Source organism: Anomalospiza imberbis, chromosome 7 (assembly GCF_031753505.1).
Source record: "Anomalospiza imberbis isolate Cuckoo-Finch-1a 21T00152 chromosome 7, ASM3175350v1, whole genome shotgun sequence".
Lineage (NCBI taxonomy): Eukaryota > Metazoa > Chordata > Aves > Passeriformes > Viduidae > Anomalospiza > Anomalospiza imberbis.
Window position 1 is genome coordinate 12,488,773 of NC_089687.1, and position 26,956 is coordinate 12,515,728.

At 35.7% G+C, this 26,956-nt stretch overlaps 1 protein-coding gene across 5 annotated transcripts in view; it reads right to left on the bottom strand.

The window, feature by feature from the left end:
• Nucleotides 1-26,956, bottom strand: part of PTPN4 (protein tyrosine phosphatase non-receptor type 4) — a 110,648-nt gene that overhangs the window by 6,937 nt on the left and 76,755 nt on the right. For 3 of the 5 annotated variants that reach the window (XM_068195434.1, XM_068195438.1, XM_068195435.1), the window contains 13 exons: nucleotides 24,176-24,310; nucleotides 22,804-22,962; nucleotides 18,161-18,320; nucleotides 15,184-15,267; nucleotides 15,042-15,098; nucleotides 13,577-13,733; nucleotides 11,940-12,106; nucleotides 10,392-10,482; nucleotides 10,245-10,306; nucleotides 9,330-9,476; nucleotides 6,909-7,037; nucleotides 5,329-5,477; nucleotides 2,170-2,305 (listed from right to left, as the gene is read on the bottom strand). In XM_068195434.1, coding sequence (XP_068051535.1) covers nucleotides 2,170-2,305; nucleotides 5,329-5,477; nucleotides 6,909-7,037; nucleotides 9,330-9,476; nucleotides 10,245-10,306; nucleotides 10,392-10,482; nucleotides 11,940-12,106; nucleotides 13,577-13,733; nucleotides 15,042-15,098; nucleotides 15,184-15,267; nucleotides 18,161-18,320; nucleotides 22,804-22,962; nucleotides 24,176-24,310 — 1,633 coding nt within the window. Of the gene's footprint in view, nucleotides 1-2,169; nucleotides 2,306-5,328; nucleotides 5,478-6,908; nucleotides 7,038-7,644; nucleotides 7,788-9,329; nucleotides 9,477-10,244; nucleotides 10,307-10,391; nucleotides 10,483-11,939; nucleotides 12,107-13,576; nucleotides 13,734-15,041; nucleotides 15,099-15,183; nucleotides 15,268-18,160; nucleotides 18,321-22,803; nucleotides 22,963-24,175; nucleotides 24,311-26,956 lie in introns of those variants that run through there. The other 2 variants (XR_011000741.1, XM_068195437.1) reach the window with 2 other exon arrangements.

The window sequence follows — 26,956 nt, forward strand, 5'->3', positions numbered from 1 at the left end:
TACATTAACTTGGGCATGTTACTGGCACCTCCCTGACAGAATCTGATTTTAAAGAAATCAGAAAACCCAGACCTCCTGTTTCTTAACATTATATAATGTCTAACTGTTCAAGGCATCGAAGTCTAGCACCTGCATACAAAGAGGTGACTAACAGTTTGTTTTATTCAAATAACAGTTTAAAAACCTGACAGTAATCAAATTACAATATAATGAAAACAAACTGAAATAAATGCAAAGCTCCACAACTCACACTGCATCCTGCACAATGTGTCTATGCTGGTTAGACGTGCAGCACACCTGCACTGTCAGTGTTGTGGAACAGCCCTCTCTATGCAGCAGTTAGTGATGTCAGATCTTAAGAGATTAACACATGAACATATCTAGCACTAGAGCCATTATTTGCTGTCCTGTCCCGTGTCTATGAAATAGTTCATTTCTCTCATTGCTGTAAAATATCTAGCACTAGAGCCATTATTTGCTGTCCTGTCCCGTGTCTATGAAACAGTTCATTTCTCTCATTGCTGTAAGATCCACCTCTGTACCCAGCGCGCCCCCAGGGCAGCGGAGCTGGCCGTGCCCCCACGGGCAGCGAGCGAACCCCTCGGCACACAGCAACCCAGCTCCTTCGGCAGAGGAGGAACGGGAACGGCTGATGGTCATGAAACCTTAAAAAAACACCCAACACCCCTATTAGACCTTCTCCCTCTGATGCACTAAACACCTGCTTTGCACTGAATCTTGAAATTTTTTGTTTTCTAAGAAAAATGAGGAGACCAGATTATATTGAGCACATACTGTGAAAAAATGCAGTTAGAACCCTCACCACTGCAACTCCTACCTTTACTAATAACACTTTCTCCCCCTCTGCATATGTTAGAGAGACAGCTATCCATCCTGAAGAACTGTCACAAACAGCAAGAGCCATCCTTTGCTATTTTTCATGTATCATCACCTTTCTCATCCTTTCTGTGCTACCTGAATACAACAACTTTTTAGTGAAACATGAGTACTGGAACATGAATTCAGCAGCACTGAATGACTGATGAGCTAGAAATGGAGACCCATACTTTTTGTCAGCCTTAATACTCTCTGAAGAGCAAAAAAGTTTTATTCAAGTTTTATTAGAGGAACAGCAGCAGGGACATGAAAATTACAGCAGTAACTACCTTCAAGTAATTGTGATGAGATACTGTAGAGCCTTTTCTCTTTCAAGATGCTTTCTCTCTAAATGCTGTGTACTGTGAGTAAAACTACAGCCTTTACTCATTATTACTCTTTCAAAAAAATAAAAAAAAATGGAACTATCCAAAGTGTGGAACAACCAAAAATCCAAGTTGGTTTTTTTTTCTTTCTGAAAAACAACACAACTCAACCTTTTCACCCTTTTTAGGTACTTTCTAAAAATGTAAAAACGAACTGCGCTTTGAGATAAGGAATACCTGACTGATACAATAACAAGTTTCTAAATCTGTTCTAAAACTCGTACAAGTCTGAAATATAATACACGAATTATCTCACAAAACCCAAACATTACAGGTGCACGAAAAATTCTGGTATCTTAAGGTATATCAAATGCCAGGAAAGCCCCAAAAGAATCCTTTAGTAAGCTACTATGCTTAGACTAAGTGTACTTAAGATTGCTTTGATGCATCTCAAATGAGATTTAATTGAACTGATTTTTACAAATATTATTTCTTTGATAATTTCACTTTCAGTCATTAACAGAGCATAATTGAGGCTTGTTTCCATTACAACTAAGGCAACATAAAATCACTGAACTTCATCACTGAAGTTTTTTCTTGCACGTCTTGGTTCTTTTCTGAGTTTATCTTCTATACTACTCCCATTCTTAACATCTGGAATTAGGCTCCTGCTTTCTTGTCTGAGCGATTTTTACACTGCTGAAACTTGATCCTTTTTGTCATTATTTGCCAGATATCCCTGAAACAGCTGATGCTTTTTTTTCACGTTTTCTCTGTAGAAATGTAAATAATTGCTCCTTTCCAATATCCTTAAGAATTTATTTTTGCCTGGAGCCAAGGCTACAGCTACACTGGGTAAAGGTGATTTCCACAATATGATCAACAAGTACATTAAAAACCCATCCAATATGACTGGATCATAGGAAATTATTTTTCTGCAACCCAGAACGGCAGGGATGATACTCACAGGTGTTTGGATCATCATGGCTCTTTGATCTCTCATGGTTCTTACAATATCTAGAGGATAAACAGGCTGATTGCACTCAATGAGACACATCGCTGTCTCCATCGTGATCAGAACCCCTGTGCGTCCAATCCCAGCACTGGAACAGCAACAAAAACACAAAGTGGAAAATGAAATCAGGTGTCTGGAGTTCACACTCAAAGACCTTCCTTCTCCTGGATTCTCAGGGTTGATCATTATGGCTTCCAAACTGCTGGGGCAGGGATTGGACTGGTTGTGTCTGCCTGGAAGCAGCCTCTGTCCTGCCTGAACAGAGCAAAACCCATCAGTACAGAACTGCCACTCCTTGGAAGAGGAACTGCCCCACCTAGCCATTCCCCTGAGCAGAACTGACAGAGATGTTTGTTAAGATCCCATTGCAAACCACACTAACATCTACAGGATAACAAAACATGAGCGTATGCTGGACACATTGCGCCAGTTTGACCACTGCTGAAATGATGATTTCTGAAATGTTGGGCCAGTAAAATCATATTCATGCCCTTCAAGTGATACATCCTTTCCTATTTCCAAGTAAAAGAACAATTACTAGAAACCTCTGTAGGGTGACAGTAAGGATTGTTTTCTTGTTATTAAAAGGAATACATAGTATTCCCTTACCAATCCCTTTCAAGACAAGGAAGTACCACAACATACACATCTCAGAATGACAAAATTATCAAGAGAGCTTACAGACAAACATTTTTTCCTTAAAAGTAAAACAAAACTAAAGATTCATCTACTTTGTTTTATATACATATTTGATTTTACAGAAATAGCAAGCCTTAAAGACTGAATATTTAACCTTGAATTCAATTAACAGTTTCAAATTTTTCAGTTAATGTTGCACTTTTTAAATAGACAACAAATGTTTCCTCATACTGGAATATAGGGCCAAATACATATTTTGAGATGCCAGCATTATCCTAACTCATATAATAAATAAAAATATTTGGATCTAAAGTGATTAATATAAACATTTCAAACTTTGAAAGCTACTTGTTCTGATTTTAAAGAGTTACTTCAAATTAAGTCTGGCTAAACTACTATTTAAATCTTTGTCCAGGAGGTGGCATTAAAGCTATTCTATATTTCAGTGATGTCATAAGGATTTTAAGACAAGATGTACATGTGCTGGTTATATAAAATTATTCAGTAGTATTTATATTTCTAGAATTTATATGTATAGAACTTAAATGCAGAATGCTTTATCAAATCCAAGCAAAAACAAACAGTAACTGTCAAAGAACCTAATGACTCATTTTACAATTTCAAAAGATTCAGAGGGCAACCACAATGGAAAATGTGATAATTTCCCTATGACAAACATAAGGTAGGACAGGACTCTTCAGCTTAGCAAAAGAATTCACTGAGTGATGGAGTAGAATACTGAGACAGGGCATGAAAATGATGACGGGCAGGGACAGGATGGGTGGTTCCCATCTCACCTAGAACAAGAATTAGAAACTGTTCAACGAAACTAGTACGACCTTGTAAAGATAAAAATAACCACATGATACAACATCAGAAACTAGTGCTTTGGGCAGCTCAATATAACAAAAACCTTTCCAACTCCTTAAGGTCTTGCTTGCCTTATAATCTCTGTGGGTTTGGACCATTTAATTTTTTAATTATTATTATTGTAGAAAATAAAATAATTTTCTATTAGCTACTTGGATTCTTCACACTAAAGCTGGTGACTTAGTCCTGAAAACAAATTTTGTTGCACTAATGCCCTGTACTATTACACTGAAGAGATGTTAAAAATAGAGTGAATGCACCATATGGAGAAACACCTGGGCTCCTTCTGCTTGACTCCCTGCTGGAATTTGGTTATACTTCCCAACAGCCACCAAGTTGGGCCAATTAAGTAAATTATGTTCAACTGTGATAATCCATCTCTTTTCTTCTGTGAAACATAAATTTTTCATAAAGCTTCAATTACACATTGAAATTATCAGTTTGGAGCTGAACTGGTGCCTCCTTGAGATGAAAGAAACTGTTCCTACTCTCCAAAGTTGTTGTTCCAGTGTTTCTGCACGGTTTATCTCATAGAGGGTGTATTTGGCTGCCATTTTCACCATCTTTTCACAACCATATTAACCAAAAATATATCATTAATGGAAGCTGAGAAGCAGTATCAGTTAAGACATTGGCATTCTGGTACTAGTTTCCCTAGTCAGTAAGATTCACCCTGACCAGCATAAAACAGAACTTGAGAGCAGAACTAATGAAATACAATTTCTGATACACAAGGTGTATTTTTCTTTTTCTTTCATCTCCTTCAATAAATGTCTAGTTTATTTGTAGTCTTTAAATTTATTTTATCCCTTACACTTCTCAGCTTCTCTCTGAAAAGAATGCTACGTGCCTGACTCAGGAACACTAACTCAGAGTATTCAGAATTAAGAGGTCAAATATTATTCACAGAACTGGTCCCCAAGAATTGTGATAGCACATGTTCATTTGAAAACAACTGGTATTATTATAGTTTGCTAATCAGGTATTTTTAAATTATTAAGATCTTGAAATTCACTACAGGAATGGAGATGCTATTACAAAGTATTGCACAAGGAAAAGAAAAATCACATTTCATGTGTATGGAAAGATCTAAACAACAGTTATTTTAACTTAAGACAAAGGTAAATTGTTGAGAAAAATGTCTCATCTTAATGTAAGTATCAAAATACCACATAGCCAAAGACTGCAGACTCGAGAGAAAATGTCTTTTAATTGATCTTTTAATAAACCACCTGCATTTTCCACTATAGATCATTTACACAGCTATTCTATTTGTAGAATAGGAACCTATTCCTCATGGTTATCTTTTGCCATTTCCCTTAATTATTATGTAGATTGTTACCACAAGCATTTAAATTGCAAACAAAACAAAACATCCCAGCAAAATGCCTAAACAGAACAACACATGTTGCTATTCAAAATCTTGCTTATTGAAATGTGATTACCACATTAAATATTTATTTTAATTCAAGGTTGAGTTTTCCTGTCATCCCCAAAGCAGATAATATTAAATATTTATTTCAAGAACAAAGCACAGAACAGCTATTTGATGATGAAAATTTCACTTTGATGATTTAATAAAATTGGAAAGAAATTTCATACCTGCAGTGAACAACAACAGGTTCTTCTCTGCCAGCCCTCTTCTTTCGCACAAGACACACGAAATCGAGGAAGTCGCTGGAATCATCAGGAACCCCATGATCAGGCCATGCTATGTACTGGATTTGGGTTAGCTGGCGGCTTTCTTCTTTCTAATCAGACACATGAAATTCAATCAAGGGTAATTCAAGTCCCATTTTAAAAAAGCAACAAAAATAGTAATAAAAAAGTCAATAGTACATTCATAGCTGCTTGCACCCATAATCAAAGTGGCTTCAGGCAACTAAGCAGTGCTTTATTAGTGTTAACCATCAGTCATCCTGGATTTTACAATTACTTTTTTTTTTTTTTTTTGCTTAAAAGTAAAAAAGGGAATCCACAAATGCTTACATCTTCAACAGGTGAAAAAAAATTACAGAGCACATAACAGCAAAGCAGTTCAAGGAAACCAGCAATCTAACTGTACACTAGATGTACAAGAAGGTGGTCATAATCTTAGCAAACCAAATTTAACAGAACGAGATATCATCCTACAAGATCAAATGACAGAAGTGGGGTAGGGAGGGGAGATCAGACATAAAAGCTTTCCTTCAGACCCTTTGTGAACAGCAGCAGTGTTTTGGCTTGATCTGACCCTCCTACACCTACAAGGCACAATGACTTTTTTTCCACTCCCTCCTGGCCCTCGCTCTGGTATCACAAATATAATCAATCGGCCTCTGGTTAGGGGAGGGGACAGCCTGGGCAACCAGAGTCGAATTTCAAAAGAAGAGGAGCTACTGCACTTCAAATAGCCTTTAGGCACTGCATCATTTACAGAGATTCCACGGCTGATAGCAGATGAGCAATTGTCTCAAGAGGACACAGGGCAGGAATTTGAACTGAAACTGACTAAAAGGTAGCTCTATAAAACTGGCTTCCCAGCCGGTTAACTCAAGCAGCGAGAAATAACGGTGAACTAAATTCCAGATACTAATTTCCAAACATTTCTGACATTGAAATGCTGTCGGGGGAGGCTCTGAAAACTACACATGCCCTGAAAATCATGCAATGCATTTTCAAAAAGGTCCTTGTATACATGTAGTCACCACTCCAGATTCATCTTTCAGCATGATTTATCTTCCATCTTCTTGCACATATTGTTCAAGATGGAATTATTAAGAACTATGTGGCTCTACAAAGACGTTTCATCAGCAGCGTGATGAAACACCTCTAATGTTCCGAAAACATCAAGGGAATAACAAGTTTCTCTACTACTTTTATTACTCTTTTTCTTTGACAAGGTTATGAAAGACACCAATAAAAACTTTAGGATAAATAATATATCCTTCATGTGATCCAATTAATATGATTATGAAAAATGAATCTCTAATATTTTTGCTTATGAAAAGTTTGTTACCATTCTATAGACAGAATTTCTCCTAAGAAAGTACATGACAATGAGTAGATTTCTAGAGGGTTCTAGAAATAAACAGTGCCATTTACATGGATATGCCACCAAGTTGAAAAGAAAATCTACATATGTTATAAGTAGTTTCCAAGGATTCTGCAGATTAATACATGAAAATATATTAAGGTTTTACCTCCAGATTAGTCAATGTCATTTCTCGAAAGACATAAGCAGGATTTCCTTCTTCTGAATGGCAGGTAATCTGAAAATTCCCATATGATGAGCTTCCTGATGGCTCTGGCCAGTACTGATGGCATTTAACCTAAGGTCAACACATTTTTAAAGATGCCTGTGTTTAAATTCAGAGTATAATTTTCATTTTCTCTAGTTTTTATACCTTTATTTGTTACAGATTATTTTGATCATTTTGTAATCACTATTTAATTACTTACCAAATAGACTTTGTTACCTAATTGCTGTTTATAAAATAAGGTATCACAGAGATTTCCTGTTTCTGTTTCCAAGAGGACACATGCACCAGGCTCTTGCAGTTAGTTTAACTGAAGATGGATGCCTTTAACTTCCATTATAATTTTTTAAAGACATTATCTATAAATATTCCATTTGAACACTTGACTGACAAAGATGCTGCTTTATAAATATTTCTGACCTCCAAAAGCCTAATCTGATTTTCTCAAAGTACATTTATATGGGAAAAGAACAAACCAAAAAAGGGGAAATATGCAACAAAAAAGTTGCTAAGCAAATGCAGAAAATAGGGGGATGAAGATGGTGGACTTCAAGGACTCCCAAACAAGTCCTCAAATGTGAATGAAAACTTCAAACACTATGATTTTCTGATATATGGTTTGAATGCCTAATTACAGAGGTCATTTCAGCTCAAGTGTACTTTTGCATTTCCAACCCACCTGGCGAATCTTTAAGAGCAGCCAGATTTGCAGACTTCCTGCTCCACTGAGACATCCCGGCATGCAGTGGGATAGTGATGTCAGAAGCCTCATGATCAGCTTTAGAGCAGGGAGTCTGCCTATGGGTATAAGACAGATAAGTCCTTTTATTTCAGTATTAAGCAGCTCTCCAAAGAACTCCACAAATATCATTATTGAAGGGGTGCGGGAACCTCAGAGAACTGCTATTGCAAGTCTGTTCTTAGCAGATCTGCAAAGAAAACTTAAAGTAAAAGGGCACTTGTACTGAAATTCCCTCTAATCATGTTTATTTGGGAGCAGGCAGCATCATGCAAACATTGTGTCACTGAAAAATGGTTTCAAACCACTGCAACTTCCCTTCAATTATTTTAATTCTATTGTGAGACCTGACCTCAGAGCAAGTATATGGTTGTTAAAAAGTCAGAATATATACAGACAGCAGAACTACAGTCCAAGTTGATCAGAACAGCCACAACCCACTATAAATCCATCTTCTAAAGAAATCCTGATATGGAGGAATTCCACTACACTATTAGTGCAGACAGTAATTTCTGTCCACACACTTAAGCAGCCAGTGCTACTGTGAATGCTCCAGACTAAACCAAGTAATTCTGGAATTACACTGTGTGTATGACCACACTCGATTGTTTTGCCTATCTCCAAAGGACAGAACTGCATGAAATCCAAAGCTATTAAGGAGAAACTACAGCTTAAACCAAAACCAAACAAGCCACAAAATACACCTGAGGCCTTTTACAGCACCATGCACAATTATTTTTACTAATTTTAACTGTAATTACTCTATTACTAGTATTATATTTTAACACATTTGATATACAAATTAAAGGGCAATGATTATTTCAAGTGATTAAGCAAATCTTTGTAACAGAATAAAATTTTATGGAAAATTTTAGAGTTCAAGTTTTAAGAAAATCCTAGCCATCCAGGCATGGGATATTAACACTACAAAGCTGTGTTGGGCTGCCTTAAAAATTAATCTCACTACATATCAAAGAAGTACTCTATGAAAACTGATGCAACTTCTTGGAGTTCCTTCATTTGAAGTTTAAAGAAAAAAGTTCTATGAAGCTAAAATCTAGATGCTTTTTACTTTAAAATAAAGAATCAAACAAAGCAGACTGAAAGTATTTGAGGAAATACACAGAGTTTAGTGCATTTCAGGACTGAACAAAGTTTAACTATTAGCTGCATTAACAACACCAGAGCATTTAAAATCTACGACTCATCATTGCAAAAGAACTAGGAATGCACTGCTCTTATGAAAAACAGCTACAGCATGATAGAACAGTTCTGGTTGGAAGGGACCTTTAAAGACCATCCAGTCCAGCCCCCTGCAATGAGCAGGGACATCTCCAACTAGATAGAGTTGCTCTGAGCGCCATCCAACATGACCTTCAATGTTTCCAGAGTTGGACATTCACCACCTCTCTGGGCAACTTGTGCCAGTATTTCACAACCCACATTGTAAAAATTTCTTCCTTACATCTACTCTACCTACTTTTTTCTAGTTTAAAATCACTTCCTCCTATCCCCTTGACATATTATATGTCATCACAATATATTCCTCTAATCTTATAAAAGCTAATCACTAACAGTTCCTTAGAAGATTATGGAAGTGGTATTTAAGGAAATGTTTTACTTACTCTGCCCCGTTCTACTTGAGTTGTTAACATCACAACCATAGAAGAGCCTTGCTCCCAAGTCATCTGCCAAAAATCAGGACAAGTGTTCGGTAATGGACCTTGGCAAGCAATGTACTGGTTTATTATTGTGGAAGAAGGGATTTCCATCTAAGAGAAGACAAAGTCATTATTTCAATTCCTACAGCAAATGAAAGTCAGGCATCAGACATTTACAGTTTAGTAACCAATTTTTAAAATAGCATCCATGGCATTAATTCTATTTCTTAAAGGCTAGCAAATATGAATTGGCACAGATAAAAATTCTTTAAGTGTTTCACATGCAAAATTACTACAAGGATTCAAATACACTTTACATATGAACTGACAGTCATGTAGTTGCCATAATGAAGATTAATGGGTGAAAAAAGAAACGACAGAGCAATTGGAAAATAATTCGGGTACAAGTATTTCTTGCGTGAGTTTTTGACACCAGCTTTTAAAACACAGATCTCGGAATTTAATATCTGGGGTTTTTTTGCATTAAAGTAAGTAGCTATAATTTATTTTTTGCTACTAACAATGAAAAAAACAAGAGGCAAAAGAAACTGATGCCAAATTAAACTTTACTCTTGTTGAACACAACTGTTGGAAAAGTAATCAGAAAAGAAGAATTAATTGCTCTGGAGAGGGCTGGCTTCAGATTGCATTTTTTCACATTAAATGCAGGGCTAGACTTTAACATATATGAAAAGATGTGCCAAAAACATTAGGAAGCAAATATATCTACAGGAAATTTCAAATCACCTGAATAGAGGCTTAGTAGCCATTGTAGCCTGAACTAGATTTATACAAAAAAAGATTTTTTTAATCAATTTTTTCATTGAAAAACTGTAGAATTACTTAATGTCAGAAACACTTCTGAAAAGTACTACTCACATTTATATAATTTGCATTGATGTAATCTTCATTACTTTTTAAAATAACCCGTGTAGCATCATCTGAAAAAAAATTTAGAAAGATGTTACTTATTTAGTAACCACAGTGAAATATTTTCAGAGCACATATAGACATAGCAATACTTACAAGGCGAAATGTCTCTGTATCTATTTTTGGAAATGTTTTGAGGTAATCTGGCACAAGACATTGTCATTCCAGGCTTTTTCCTATACAATTGCTAAAAGACAAAGCTGATGGTCAGAACATAATAGATGCAATAGTCTCATTATTATATTATCTGTCTAAATAGAATTTGCTCTAAAAAGAGGGGTTTTTAGAACCTAACCTATGTAGCAACAGTAGCTTCAACAAACATGAAAATACTTTTAAAAATAAAGCACTATAAATTTAGTTATGCTCTGGAATCACTGAAAATGACCAAGATGTAGCCAAAATTTGTTTAAAGACAAAGTGAACATTAAATTTCAAGCTTCCACTAAAACATTGATCCAGAGAAAAAGTGATATTGCATAGTGGTAAGTGAATCCACTGATATTGACATCCCACTCGGTCATTTGGGGCAAGCAGATTATGTTCTGTATGGGCATCTACCTACATTGCACTTCTTTCAGTTAGAATTTTTGGTTTTTTTCCCCAGACGTCCTCTTATAGTCCAATAACTGTAGAGCAAATCCTGGTTACCTTGCACTTTTCCTGCACAAAACTGCCTTTGAGAAGTTCCTGCCCTTTCATGCCTTAGTCATGCATTGCCACAATCTTTGTGCTACAAAAAATATCAGTGAAATGATCCAGGTTCAAAAAAAGCAGTTTAAAAAACTTTTCACATTGAACCTGCTAGGGAGAATAAAACTTCCATTAAAGCAGAATTTTAAGTAACTTAGAAAAGAATCTGCTCTTTCTAAATATAAAAGGAAATTTTACCAAAGTTCTTAAAGAATAGTATAGAAAATATATTTTATAAATATATGTTGTAAAATATATGCTAGGTCTCCATTTGGTGAGGAATTCATAGAATTTGCAGTGCTATGTTTTACAAACCTACTGTTTTCTGCTTTAAGTCACTTGATCTCATTCATTTAAGATGGATATTACCAAGACACAAGTCAATGCTGAACAAAGACCATGGCTATCAGCAGCTTAATGCCCCACGTAAAATGCACTACTGTTCTGAAATATGTCAATAAAAATCAACTATTTATAAAATATACAGTTACATTAGCCTTTAACATTAGGGCAGTATTTTCCATTGGTTATTTTACCTTCCCTCATTGAGAATGCCCATAGAATGTCAACAGCTCAGTGTCATTCAGTTTCTACACCAACTTAGGTATGGAATGAAGGCCTAAGAACAGAACATGTATTTTGGTAGACATTCTTCAGCCTTCATCTTTCTGAAAGTATTTTATTAGCATGTCCCTGATAACCATAAAAAGTGTAAGCAATCAATGAACCTATTTATAAAACTAAAATGTAGGATTAGGTATTCTTAATTTGCACATACAATACAGGATTGATTTTTTTCCTTGGTTATTTTTCTTTTGAGAGTGTAAGGTAATTGTTTTGCTAAAGGATGCTGACTGTACTGAGGTTTAACTGTAATCTGCTTTGTTAAAAATAACTGCTATCCCAAGAGACTTGGAACTTGCACCCAGCTCCAGGCACTACGGTACTTACATCAAACTGAGCCAGGACAGTTCCAGTGATAAGCCCCTCTGCCAACTGAATCATGGACTCCCTCAGAGCATTATCATCTTGATGGACACCATCAAGTGGAGACTTCTCAGGGATGTACTGAAAATCAGGCTCACTCTCCAGCTTCTCTTCCACAACATCATAGACAGCTAGAACAAAAAAAGGTATGAATGCTCTGAAGATGCTGTTTGACTAAAGTTAGCATTTATTTAAAGTAGCAAAAAGTCCACATTTCTCCTGTATAAAAATCCACACTTACTTAATTTGATTGATTTTAGTCCCCATCAGCAAGGACAGGGAGCCTTTACTGATCATTATAATTCATGATAAAACTATTTTTCTCTTTGGTGTAATAGTAATTTTAAGTGAAAGCCCATCACTGACAGCTAAAATTTGATCAAAACTCACATTATACCCTGCCTTGTCTCATAGAACTCTCTAATCTCAGATTCTCACATCATGCCTCTGATATCATTACAGCTGCATTTACATTTTACTCACAATACACTTAGAAGTCATTTTAGGCTTCGGTAATTAGGGCAAGATGTGCAGACCACCTGAGAAAACTGCATTTAATACATAGCATTATAAAGCTATCAATGCTCTGTGTGTGCCTTGCCTATAAGCTCAGAAATAATATGCATCCTCTGCTACACGTAACAGACATACGCTGTTCAAAAGCCTGTTTTTAAATTACTTTACATCACTACAAAGAAGGAAACTGGCAACTCCTCACTTCTACGACTCACATGTTTTTATCCAGAATACAAAGATAATCAATATGCAAGGGGAAAGATTGTTTTAGAAAATGTGCCAACAAAGCTCATAATTTTGTCTGAAAAGAGAGTAAGCACACAAAAGCTGCAAGAGAACTTACACACAGAATGACAGCACATGTAAGTGGAGAGTGCAAATTAGTGAATAAGGGAAACATTTTTATGAGGTAGATGAAGTACCCTGCAAAAGTAATTTCAATTATTCCAATTAAGCACCAATATTTTTTGTTTTGCTTTTTCCTCTCTAACTTCACTGTAGTTAGGAGGTGCACTGGAATTAAATCCAGTGCCCATCTGCTGGCTATGGTCCAAAAGTGTATTTTGTGAATACACTGCATGAGCTTTTATTTAGACTGCATTTTAGCACTTCTACTAAGTCTCCTCAAGTGGAAATGTTACCAGTGGTTTTGGATTGTTTGAAAAATGTATGGAAGGATTTTGTATGTATTGACCTCCAATGTCACCCAAACACTGAGTATTTGGTGACAGGTTATTTGTTTGTGTTTGTTTAAATTTTCCTTAAGAGAATAATAATAACCTTATGAAATACATTCAATGTCCATATAGCTTTCTGAACATTTTTATCAATGAGCGAGAACAAAATTTAAATTAGCTCTCTGTTACAAATATTTGACGTCAGACTTTTTTATTATTTTGCAACACTTAATTATACACATTTCCTTAGATTATGGGCTCAATACACTGTGTTGTTGCAATTCCTTTTCAGGGAAGGGAGTTCTTTCTTACAGGTTAAACATTCCATTCCAGGACAAAAAATGGAGGTTAGAAAATGAGAGCAGGGTGTGGATTTTTATTTTTAATTATGATGTACAAGCCACTCACCATTGGGTCGAACTAGGAGCACAAGTTCCCCTGAGTGTCTCTCACAGCTAGCTTTAATAAACATTACAACTTGGTCGTGGGTATGCTCTGCTATGTCCCTGCCATTAATCAGGACAACCTGGTCCCCTTCATTCAAACGAGGGACACACAAATCAGCCTGCAAGGTTGAGGGAAAAAAACAAAACCAGCTATAATACAAGCCATTGCCATTTTTTTACCTTAAAATAACAACTTAAAGTAACTATACTTGGGTTCTGGAATCCTAACAGCCCTGTTGCTATGGTTGCTGCACTGTATTCAAATGATAAATCCAAGAGTTACACAATACACAGGCAGTGCCATTCCCATTTGCAGCTGGGAGATGACTGGCACTGTAACTTGTCTTTCAGCAGCTGTTACTCTACCCCTCAGCTGATGCAGAAAGCTCCTCTCTTTCAATCACCCTTTGTATAGGCAATTAAAAAGCAGGATGTTTTAACTTTGAAGGGAGAAACATGGCAAAACTGTGTCCAAATCAATTTCACAGGCTTAAATGCTTCAGGTCTGAAATACTACAATGGTAATGCAATGGTAATGGCAAAAAACAATGCACAACTCCCAGTAATCCCAGGGAGAGGAATCAGATATTAAAAACTGTCATTATAACCACAGTCTAAACATCATTGGAGAAAAGAAAACACACAAGCCATCACCAACTGTCTTCTCCCTACGGAGTGAATGTTTAAAGCCAAAACTGTTCATGCTATTAAATACTTCAGGGATAATAATTAGCAAGATACATGAAGAATTATTTCAGCAAACATTTCAAAGTTAAAAAAAAAAAAAAAAAAAAAAGGCAGCAAATAAATGGTTAACTCCACTCTAACACCTATCGACAGAGCTGACTCCAGTCAGCTGAATACCAGGTCAGTACTTCTGACAATAAATCGACAAATATTGTGCCTAGTTTGAAGACACTCTTATAGTCACTAAACATCAGTAACAACACACAATCAGACCTGATGAATGATTCATAATGTCTGGTTTTAATCTACATGTTGGCTTTACTCAGCTACATCTGTCACTGAAGTAAGACATTTGCTATTTTAGTTATTTTAAACACTCTTTCAATATGTAATTTATGTGAAATTACTGAATGTCTATATCTAAAAAAAGCAATAAAGTAAAAGTATTTTTAGGATGGCACAGCTCAAGTACCAGTGCATACTGAGCATCTATAATGCCCTGTAATTTTCAGAAATTAAACTTTGCTTCAGCAGGAAAAAAATACTTTTGAGGACTGAAGAACTTTAAAAAATATGTTAGACAGCCCCATCAAATTCTTACGGCATGTAATTTGCTTTGTTCTGATAATGTTATAGCAAAAACTAATTTTCATAAGCAGCTAGGAAATAATTTCTCATTTTCAGTACATCCTTCAAGATACACAGATATTGTTACCAAGTCTGCTTTCTTGATAACTTACAGGTGTTCCTGGAGCTACCCTGGACACTATTACCGGCATCTTCTGATCATATCCGCCCTTTAAAAACAAATTAAATTAGTAAGAAATCCCAAATGTCAGAAGATAACCTTAATAAACGTAAAAGGAATAGATGTACTGTTACCTTTACATTGAAGCCAAACCTTCCATTTTCATCAGGTTTCATTCTGATCATAACAAGATTGTCATGGGGGACACCACCATTGGGCTAATAGACAAAAGTTACATTATATTAGTATATATTTTGTTCACACATTTTGAGGATATTGCATTTAATAATTCTGCAGTTTCCTTATCAAATAACTGCTCCTGGACACTTGAGAAAATATCAAGCAAGAACACAAACATCTTGGGTTTGCAATTAAAAGGGAAAAATTACACATTTAAGAGTCTTGGAGATAACTAAGTTAAAGGCCTGCTCTGTCAAAGCAAGTTCAAAGTAAGAAAGAATATTAGAAAAGACTAACTGGCTTCAAAACTCTGATAAAAACAGCTTACCAAATGGAAATGTCTTAAATTCATTTTAATTATGACCATAATGAAGAGCTGCAATAAGAATGTAATACATTGAAAAGGAAGATAATTGAAGATGGTCTTTTGTTTCATTAACTGCAATATGCCAGTAGTAAGCAAGGAAATCCTGGTTCCCTATCCCTTACTCCATTTCCAGTCTAGTGGAGTATAAGGTGTGACATATGCTCTGCACTGTTTCAACTCTGAAAATTTTAGCTGCTTTCTTCTTGGTTTTATTTGGATGACAACAACACTCTTAAAGGAAATGCCAATGAACTGAGGAATACTAGCTACCTTTTTAATCTGAAAAAAAAAACAACTTAGTGCTGTTGAAGTGATTTTTAGCTGGTTCCCATCTATATTTATTTCACAGACTGAACATTAGCTAGTATTTCTATAGTTCCTATAATGAGAGTGCAAAGTAATAAAGAAATGTGTTTCAAGGAAGTTTTCAATGTTACCAGTTACAGCAAAGCAGAAGACTCATACTCAGAAAAATAAACAAACCTAGAAAATATTTTTATATGTTAGAAAGTTCAGAACCTGGAGTTTCACTATGCTAAAGAAGTCTGCACAACTTGGCTCATTAGCAGTTAACTCAGCTGCAGGTGTCTTCTGTTCTTGGTTAATACAAAACAAAATTTGCCAAATGCATTCAAAGTAATGAAAAAGTGAAAAACTTGGGAAAGTAAGGGCACAAGAAATGTTAATGAAAGGGAAGGGTCTTAGGAAGCCTGATCATATGCCAGTCATTTCAGCCTATGCTCACTGGTGTGGGAGATCAAACAGAATGAACATCAAACAAGTGCTCACCTGCAGCATTTGGCAGCTTTTGTGCCACTGCATTCCCCAGACAGAAAGGAAATGCTAATTTCCTGGTTTAAGATGCTATTTTGAGCAGAGGTTTATAATGCAAGCATGCAGAGAGCACTGTATGCCATCATTAATGTGTTTGAAAGGATTTTGGCCACACCTGTTTTCAAGTACTTTTAAGTACTTCTGACATTCTCAGACTGGACACTTAGGGATTGCATATGGAGTAAAAAGTTGCCATTCCCATATGTGTCCTACTACCTTTCATCACAGATCTGCCATACATGCAAAGGAAATCCAATAGCTTTATGAAGTCAAAATGGTGAGGGGTTTTCTCTAAAATATTTGAGATGGAACAGCAGAAGACTTTAGCAGTGCAGGAACCTGAATTCTGGTCAGAAAAGCAATTCTGAAACAAAACAACATTCCAAATATTTCAGTCATGCTATCTTCCTTTTTCTGCAATCCCCAAAATAAAAAGTCATCAGCAGACCAAATTAGATGTTCAATTACAACAGTGCGCTGCCTTCAGCGAGACTGCATAAATGTGTCCCACTGGAGCAGAGCAAACAATCACACTGACAATGCACAGAGAAAAAACAATCTCATTCATGCAGCTGTGTTGGTTTCGCAGAACTAAAAGGAGTTAAAAAAACAAGTGAAAGTTATTTTTGTCAATTTGGTAAAGATAACGGAATACAGGGCAGAAGAACTTGATGACTAAAGTAGTGTTATCTATCAAAACAGAGCAGTACTTTAATGTGACTCAGGTAAGCACTGCCTGAAGACAAAGCTGTTAAAAATTCTGTTTCGTTATTTAATTATAACAAAAAATTTTACAACATTCCCAAAACACTCAAAAATTCAAAACTTTCACTTTTGAGTCTTTTACTAAAACCCCAGCTATGAAATGAAACAGAGGCTTTATGGGAATCTTAACTTTGTTGTAAGGCCTAACAGAACACCATAGATTTACAGTTCAGGATAAAAAAAAAAAAAAAAAACAAACCAACAAACTAAGGCATTTCTAAATATCAGTTTGGGGAGGTGACTCAGTTTTGAATGTCCGAGGTTGACAAAACTGTTTACACAGTATTTGCTACAGCTGGATGTTTTCCTATCCCACAACACGTTTCTTGTCCTATTTACTGTTCACGTCAGTATAAAATCTAGAACCACTGGAAAGCTTCTGGAAGGACAAAAATCACAAAAGTGATCAGGGAGATCTCTCCTCAGACAATCAACTGACTATCTTACTCATCTCATACATACTTGATTATGGAAAAAGAACTTCTGTTCATATTTTTGTATTTGCTGTCACAGGCCTCTTGACAGTCTCTTTCTTGGAAATTCTGATGAGAAATGCAACCACAGACTCAAGAAGCTTCTCCTGATAAAAACTACTTTAGAAGCTGGTAGGCATTTTCAGGTTTAGCTTTTTAGCTAAAGCTAGATTAAACACCTGCAATGTCTTCTTTAAAATTGTTGGCAAATGACTTCTCAAAGAAGAGGCTAGGCAGAAGTTTCTGCATGTGCTGAAAAGCTAATGCTCAAAAGGTTTGCATAACCATCCCAATGTAGTGATGTGTAGTCAATTGACAAAGCACTACTCCAGCAGCTAGAGTAAAACCAGCAGGAGCCAGTGAAGGGATAGTAATGCTGCAGGGTAATGCACAAACACAGCAGCTCTGAAATGCTTCAGAACCAAGCTCATGTAAAATAGGACCATCATTCTGATAAAAAGCAGAATGGTTCAACTGGATCAAAAAACTTACGGTGGATTTTTCAGGTGATGCAGGAACATCAAATGTTTCATTAATATGGTTATCCAGTTCTTGCTGTGAGTGTGAATGATGAATTTGGTTCCAACTGTTCTTTTTAAATTGTTTGGGTGGTAATGCTGGAGGCTGCCCATCTATAGGAGTTTCTTGAGATCTAAATACAAAAATAGAAGTATGAAGTGGAACAATCATGAGATATTGACAGTTCTTTCAGGGTTGCAAATAAACTGAAAATGTTAGAAGAAACTCAAGAGTTTGAGATGATGATCTGTATGTATTTTTAGAACCCCAAAAAAGTAGTGCAGTGGAGTATATTGGCAGCCTATGTTTGTACCTGTTGCAGCATTTTTCTTGACAAGTAACTACACAAAACCAGCAAGTTCATCTTTTACCTATGACCTTCTTAAAAATGGTTTTAGCATGCTTAACCCACTACTTCTAATCTGCAAGCACTCCATTGTAGATTAATAAAAATGTTCGCCATGTTTTCACATAACATGGAGAAATTCCTTTTGTTAGTCCTCTTGGAATAAAAGCTTAACTGTGTAATTCATATTACATAAATATATGATTCATCTTTCATTATATGGATTTATATTTAAGAATTAAGAAGAACATTTGGAAAGGCTCAAAAGGGCAGCGAGCTCCCAGTTCCCATTAACTTGGTTTGAATGCCAGTTTCTAAATACTAGCAGGATATGTCGTCCTCCACAAGCACCCCATTAAAAGGTGCTATTAAGTCATTTAACGATTTCAGACAACAGCCCACTGATACCAGATCCATAAAGCATCAAAAATGAATTTACAGGTTATAGCCAAATCTAAAGAGAATGCTACCACCAAAATTAGGTGTGTCTGTTCTTTCACCCACATCTCTGGCTGCTTCCTTGAAGAACTAGTCCTCCTCCCTTGGCTAAGGCAGCTTACAACAAGAACCACAACCACTTTTCAGACAAGTCTGGGTCCTTTGGTTTATCTCAGGGCTGGCCATCATGCAGAGAGGGAAGGACACTCCCAGAGGCAAAAGGAGGACACTGCTCCTTTCATTATCAGCAAACTGTAGCGGTAACTCATCACATAACTCCCTCCAAAACACACAGGTAGCCACATGAGCAGCTCTACTGTATTTAGTAGTCTCGCCTCCGTGAACTGTTAGCAGAGCAAGACTCTCAGTATGAGACTGCACAAGGTTTCAGGTTGCTGCAAATCTGAAAACCTAAGGCACACATCAAACTCCATACCATAAAATTTGTCTCTATGCAATTCAAGAAAGGCATATCCCAGATACATGTTCAAAAATAAAAATCTGAGCAAAACAGAGTATACTGATTTCAAAAAAAAAAAAAAAAAAATTAACCTCTTTCAAAAAGCATGAAAACTGGGAAATAGAACACTTCACTTTGAAATGCCAAACATTTTCTGCTTCAGTTTAAAAAAATTAGTCAATATTCTTAGAAAACAAAACTGGTAACATTTTTGTCAGTGTATGAAAGAACACAGCACATTCAAAAAGATCCCGACAATATTTTTCTATATTTTTCTGCTTTATTTCAACTTTCAGAAAATATTTTTTTCATGAAGTGTTACAAGAAAAAAAAAGTACTAATTATTCAGTCTGATGTCTGAAGAACCTTATGTTCAAGCACAGTTGGGAAGAAAAATAGTATTTCTTAACACTTTTCAGTGCAAGCAACAGAAAAAGGAGCACATTTCATTTTTCAAGATAAGCAGCTTTTCTAAATTCATTTTTGTGGAGAGAAAAATATGATGATTGTCAACATTTGCAAAACAAATCTGCAAGGCAGCTATAAACTATTTAGACATCGACTTACAAAGGTCACCCAGAGATTTTTAGCTGCCTATGCATTCATTCATTCAAATCTGGCCAGCACAGATTACACATTCTTTTAAGTTATGTATTTTCCTGAAAACAATTACTCCTGAGAGTTTTAAACCAAAGAAAAAAAGGAACAGAAAACATGAATAGAAACACAAAAGAAGTTATTCTGATAAAAGCAGAAGATGGATCTGATGTTTGACTAGATGTCTATACATACATGTCAACAAACACAAGTAAATTCCTACCAAACACACAAACTTAAAGAAAAGATTTGAAAAGTTACTTAAATGAGCATTTTACAAGCAGCCATGCAAGTTCTGTGATATATTAGCATAATGAATTGTGAGAACTAACAATCAAGCCTCGGGCATAAACTTCACTGCTTTATATTTGCCCAGTCAGCTTTGAATTTCCTTATGAATGCTCAGACAATGGCAGTGAAAGCAGCCTATTTTGCAGGCAAAGCAGCTCTCTGTTACTGAATTCAGTAATTTACATAATAATAAAATAACATACAAACGCTGGCACTAGCAAGCTTTAGGTATTTTTGTTACAGATATCCGGTCTGATCTTTTTAATATATTTAGCAAAAGTTCCATACACACCCCCATAAATTTATTAAACTAAACACTTACCACGTGCTCTTGGAATTTGAGGTTATAATTAGCTAAGGGAACTACAAGCACTATCTCTCCATTTAGTGTTGAATAGGATGTGCAGATGGAGAAAAGATGTGCAATTAAAGGTTATATTAGCTAAACTATAATATCCTTCTGAACTGCATGGAAACTGTTAATTTCTTTTCCTATGTTGACTCCAAACTCAAAAAGATCACTAAACCTATTTGCCAGTCAGGTTAGCCCCTCTTTTTCACATCTATAGATTTGATTAATAAATAAGAGTGTCTGACAAATTAGCACATGGACTACTCGAATATTTTCAGCCAGAAAGGTCAAACTGATTAAGAAATAGCTTTTTGGACTGTAGAACAGTAGAGTTTAAAATTATATAGCTAATATGAACTTCATGTCTACTGTATTCCTTCATAAATGGCAAATCTTGAATCAATAACATCACCTTAAACTTTCAAAAGACCTTAAATGGGATTCATATATTTTTGAAAGTCAATGTCCTCGTTCTTAAAGGTATCTTATACTAGAAATCTATACTGGAATATTAAATTTTAGTTTTAAGCTTCCAATGAGAGGAAAAAAAAAAACAAAAATGGAACCCCTAACACTTAGTGATGGAAGAGCAATACTTTTTCTGCTTGGACATAAAAAGTGCAAAAACACAAAAAAGAACAGCCAGAGTTATACAAAACCACTTCCTCTCTTTCTAAGACTCATTTCTATGGTGACTTACTCAAGAAATCAAGTACTAAATAAACAAATCCTAAGAACACTCAGGAAGAACTTGTACAACTTCAAGTAAAGGCATATGAATCAAATAGAGTATTTAAAAATTGTGCTTTCTTCACTGTATCATCGTGTCATTCAGTAAGGGTTTCTCATAACTGACTTCAGTTGGAAATCTTAGAACAGAAGGAACCTGACCCTACGTGGCCTTTGGACAACAAATCAGTAATATGAGAAAAGATTCACAACTGTTCCGGTTCTGAGAGTCCTTTGGCATGTGAATGTTAAAAAGTCCACCAAAAAAAGGGCAATTTACATGACAAAGTCAAATTAATATTACATAACCCTGAAAGTCAGGTAACTAGCTGAGGGTCAAATTGTAACTATTGTAGCCTATTGTAAAAAGCATCATGTGCTATTCTATAAAACTTTAAAAACTGTGTATTCTATTTTCCTCCTCAAAATTACACATAGTTGTTAAAACTGAAAGTACAGTCAGTCTAAGCAAGGTTTTAAAGCTGTGCTTAAATAGTTTCCCAGAGTATTTTTCCTGAGACATACCATTTGTTTATAAACATGTAGGTAGGTATGTACTGCTTTACACTTCTCAAAACTTTTGAAACTGTTTGTACAATTTCCCTGCTAACGGAGGTTATTATACAAAACTATGAGGGCATATCTGGCATTACATGTACAGCTACACTAAGATGGTCCAGTGGCAGTGATGAAATGGTATATATTGAAATATTTTTCCCAATTAATCTGTACTCTGAACATAATTTATTGAGTATTTCAGTATCTTTGAATAACTCAGTGGGGTTTTTTGTTTGTCTTCCTTCTGAACCCAATACACAATAATAGATTTTATTTTGCCCATTGTATCCTATGGTAAGTAAGCTTACAGTATAGTCAGCATTATTTAAAAAAAAAAAAAAAAAAAAGCCCGACAGTGTCAGCTTAAAAAAAATAAACTCTGTAACAATATACCAAATACACTAGCAATGTCCAAATGCCCGGATGCCCAAAAGGTATTTTGGCTATGTAGTTTGTAAAGCTCAATTCTGTGCCTTGACAAAAAGCAACATTTCCAAACTTGTGGGAATTAAAATTTTCCTTCAATTCTATCAAAAACCCAACTTTTGGTTCCACATTCACACACTGACGGTCACATTACAGCAAACCCACAGCTTGGATTGGTGGGGATGGTATTGTAATCCTGAACCTGGAATATGTCAGAGAGAGGTCTTCAGTTCTGTATCATCTAGCTCTTCCTCACAGCAAGACCTACACCAATACTCCCTAAACAACAACCACCTTTTTATTAGATTGCCTGGATCTCCCTGACCTCACATTTAACAATAAATTCTTCAAGGCCAAGATTTCTGACTTCTCTTCAGCAGCCCTGCATGCTACAGTGACGTGGTAAGAGCAGAACTTACGGGGATGATTCCAGTATGATGCTGTTAGCCTGGGTGGAGGATGGAGATCTGTGATTTACAAACACTTCACTGGGGGAGGTGTGAACCACATGATCCACTAAATGTCCAACTGAAGAGGGTCGTAACCGGGCCCCTTCTTGAGTGAAGGCAGAGTTGCGACTAAGAGGGAAAGCAGAGCAGTGCAGTGTGACAAGAATATTATTGTTAATCTACATTTCTGATACCACCCACTAACATGGGATGCTAAACAAATTATTTCCTCTCAGTGCAAACACATGTTCATACACAAATTTTTATTAAAATTTAAAAAATCACTGAAACAATTACTGTTGTCAGATCAACGTGTATTTCATTTAAGTGTTCAAAAATTATTTTAATAAACACTAAGGGCTATTAAAAAAATTTATTTACTTTTAATTAAAGCCTGAAACCATTATGCTCCAATGAACAAGCTGACAGCCCAGTCAACAAGAAGAAAAATGGATTCCTAAGAAGACAAATCCTAAGTTCATGGCAGAACTTAACCTGAATTCATTAAGATGAACAATATATCCCCTGCATCTTCCCCTAGAAGAATCATAAGCTTTACACTGAGAATCTTATAATTTCTTGAATCCAGTATTTTCCCACTTGAAAACTAGCATGACAATATTAAAATTCTTTTAAACATGCATGATTAAGTTTGTTATGCTTTAAGCATCATTATTACACAATTTTCAGTAATTTTTAAATGCTACAGGTATTTACAACACTGATCTTGTGAATAATATGCTGTAGAATCTTAAAATCTTGTAGTTTATGTAATACAAAATTGAATAATACTGATTCTTTAGCAAGTTTCAGCACACTGAGAAAATTGGTCACCCTCCAAAAGAAATCAGGAATGTTTTTTCACTAACTTAAAACAGAAGGCTTTATCATATGAAGACTGAACATTGAAAAGAAAGGCACAAAAATTGAGAGGAATAAACCTGCAAGGATTTCCAATAAAGTAATTTCCCTCAATGTTTAAAAAAGTGGTATTAAATGAAATAAATTATTTTAAAAATATAACATAGATTTTATCATCAGGGTCTTTTTTTTTAAACCAAGTTAATAACTTAGTTTTAACTGTGCTTGAGAAAACACAAACTCTCAAATTTAGAGTAATATGATACATCCTACACTTTTTACAGGTCAAGTGAGAAGCATCTAAAACTTACCCCTAAAAACATTATTTGAATCTGAAGCTAAGTGTTACAGAGAATCATTTGGCACACATTTTTTGAAGCTATTTGTCTACATAACACATTAATCCCTTTATTACCAAGTAGGTCACTCACATTAGAGGTAGAGAGTCACTTGTAGGGAGAGAAGATTTGATGCTACTCACTGATTTGGGGTTCCAGGTGGAGACCGTGATGGGAGGCTCTGTGTTTCCAACCTATCATCAGACAGTGAGTTCCTACTCACTACTTCCCAATCCATCCCACTCATTACTTTCCGTGCCAAGGGTTTACTGGGGGATCTAGAAGAAGAAAGTAAAATGTCTAACCAAAAATTGTATGATGTAAGAACAAAATTATATAAAGCTCACCACAATGAAACTGATGTTCTATCACAGGAAACCAAATGATAAGTTAGAAAAGAAACATAATAATGGAAAGCTGTATTTACATGGGCAGTTCTGTATTTTCTCCATCTACTGTACTTCATTTAATGTACTTTGAAAAGAATGACATTGAAATACTAATAAACTACTGTTGGCTGTGAGGGAGACAGGCAAGGCAGAATCTGAACTCACTGGACTTTTAATGCCTCAAAGACAATCTGATTCAAACATCATAATCACTGAGAGATCTGAACTTAATAAATGTAGAACAAAACCAAACAAATAAACAAGTGAAAAAATCTCCTCTAAGGAACACAACTGTTTAGCCACCTCAGGAAAAATAAAGCAGTGAAAACACCAGGCTAAAAAACTCCCAGAGACTTTGAAGAACTCGAAGAACTCAAAGTGAGGTAATCAACAACATGGCAACACAGCTACAAAATTTTGTTTAGACATCAGGCATTTCCATCAAGACTACATGCTTTCTCCCAGAACGTGCTTGTCACTTGCCAGGCAGATGCAACAATATTATTTAACTATTTAAACTTCTTTGTGGGTAACGAACTTCATCTGGTTTTGTGCCTTCAGGTTAAAGGTCATTCTCAGATGTGCTTTTATACAAAAGGAATTCTGTTTTCTACTTGTCCTCTCTTGACATTAATAAAACTTATTCTTGCCATTCTCCAATCATTCCAGGATGCCTACAATCTCCTGCTGTTTCTTTCACCTCTTTCTTAAGCATAAATGAAACCATACTTGTAATCTCTCATGAAATACAACATTTCCCTATTATATTGGGAAGCAGCAAATGAATCATCTGTTGCTTTTTTCTTAGCATTGCATTGGATGGTTCAGTAATCCTGCAACTAAACATACCCAGACTTCATAGTTTGTTGTTTTCAACTGAAAATTCTTCAGCTAACAACAAAAATACTTTTAAACAATCCATACATGTCCTGTATATTTTGTGTTACTAGGTTTTTACTTTACTTCTACTGCTTTAATGGTGCTACATAGCTCAGATTTCTCCTCTATCATTAATAAACCCTCTAGTTGCAGTGATACTTCAGTCTTTTGTGACATGATAATTTCATTTCCATTTGCCTCCAAAATCTATCACTAAATTCTCCTTTGCACAACGAGGTGACAACATATTGTATGAGCAGTACAGTTCCATACACCCATATCAAAAAATAATTTCTGCCTTCACTGTCCTTGTGACACATGGCAACTGTTCTTTATCTTTGTCATTATTACTGGTTTCCTGAAAGATCGACTCCAGAAAGAAGGAACTTTGAGAAATTAAGGAACTACCTGCACACAAACTGCACACAATCCTCTGAAAACGGGAAACTTGCTAACAAATGTATTTTTGCTTCTCAGAGAACTTAAAATTCAATGCAAGTCACCACCTTGAGCAGATAATATTGTCCTCAACATTACCAAAAAAAATCTACAACAACAACCAATCAAGCATTATATTGAATAAGATTCATATACAGAAATAAGTAAGACGTCAACACTGTTTGGTACTAATGGAATGGTGGTGTTCTTGTGGAAGGTTTATTTTTATTTTTACCCCACCAAGCAGCTCTAAACATGTATCGCATTCTGCTCTACTGCTCTGAAGTTTTACTGAGTAACAGCTGACAAATTTCAGACAGTTAAGCAAGATGGGCTATTCTAAATAATACTATTTCAGGTGTTATTTCACCTGGGGGAAAAATCACTAGATTTTAGAATATTGATATTTGAAAAGAGGAAAAATAACAATTAATTCCTCAGGAGAAGCACATCCAGTTTCTTAGCGTGCTTCACTATATTTAAGGAATATTAATTTGATTGGAAAAAGAATTAACTTAGTATCAGATCAATTAAACCAAAATTCCAATTTCAGTAATTTGCTTCAAATGTGAGCAAGTCAACCACTTTCTTCACAAACATGTACATGCGAGCAGTTCTGAACAGGTAAAGTAACATGAAACTGAAATAGCAGAACTGAAATGCATGTCTGATTCTAGCCTTTTGTTATTATTTTATTGATCAGGGCTCTGATTAGCTGGGCCCTGCTGACACTCAATCATCTGTCTGCAGCCAGCAGATGAGGACCAAGAGCCAGCTCTGCCAAGAGGTGGATTCTACTACCAACCAAAGAGCAATCTGAGAGGAAAAATGCAGAAGAACGTAATATAACCAGTGCTGAATTAGGTAAATACAGGACTGCAGATACAGTATTTGCTGGCAGACATGTAAAGGCAATTACTGAAGCTCATTTACCTTCAGTGAAAAAGCAACAGACGGAATTGTAGGAAAGTTGGAGGTTGGGCTTTTCTTTATTTAACATGCAACAACAGTGTAAGTGCACCATCCTTGCCTGTGTGAAACTAGACAAATTACAAAGAGGGACATAGGAGCATATAGAGTGGGGGGGAAAAAATCCAAGTTTTTCCAAAAGTTACATTATTGACTGTTAAAAAAAAAAAAACCACTACTTTGTATCTTAAGCCAAAGTCTGTAACTATGTTTATGTAAACTTCCTCAATCAGTACAACAAAGGAACAC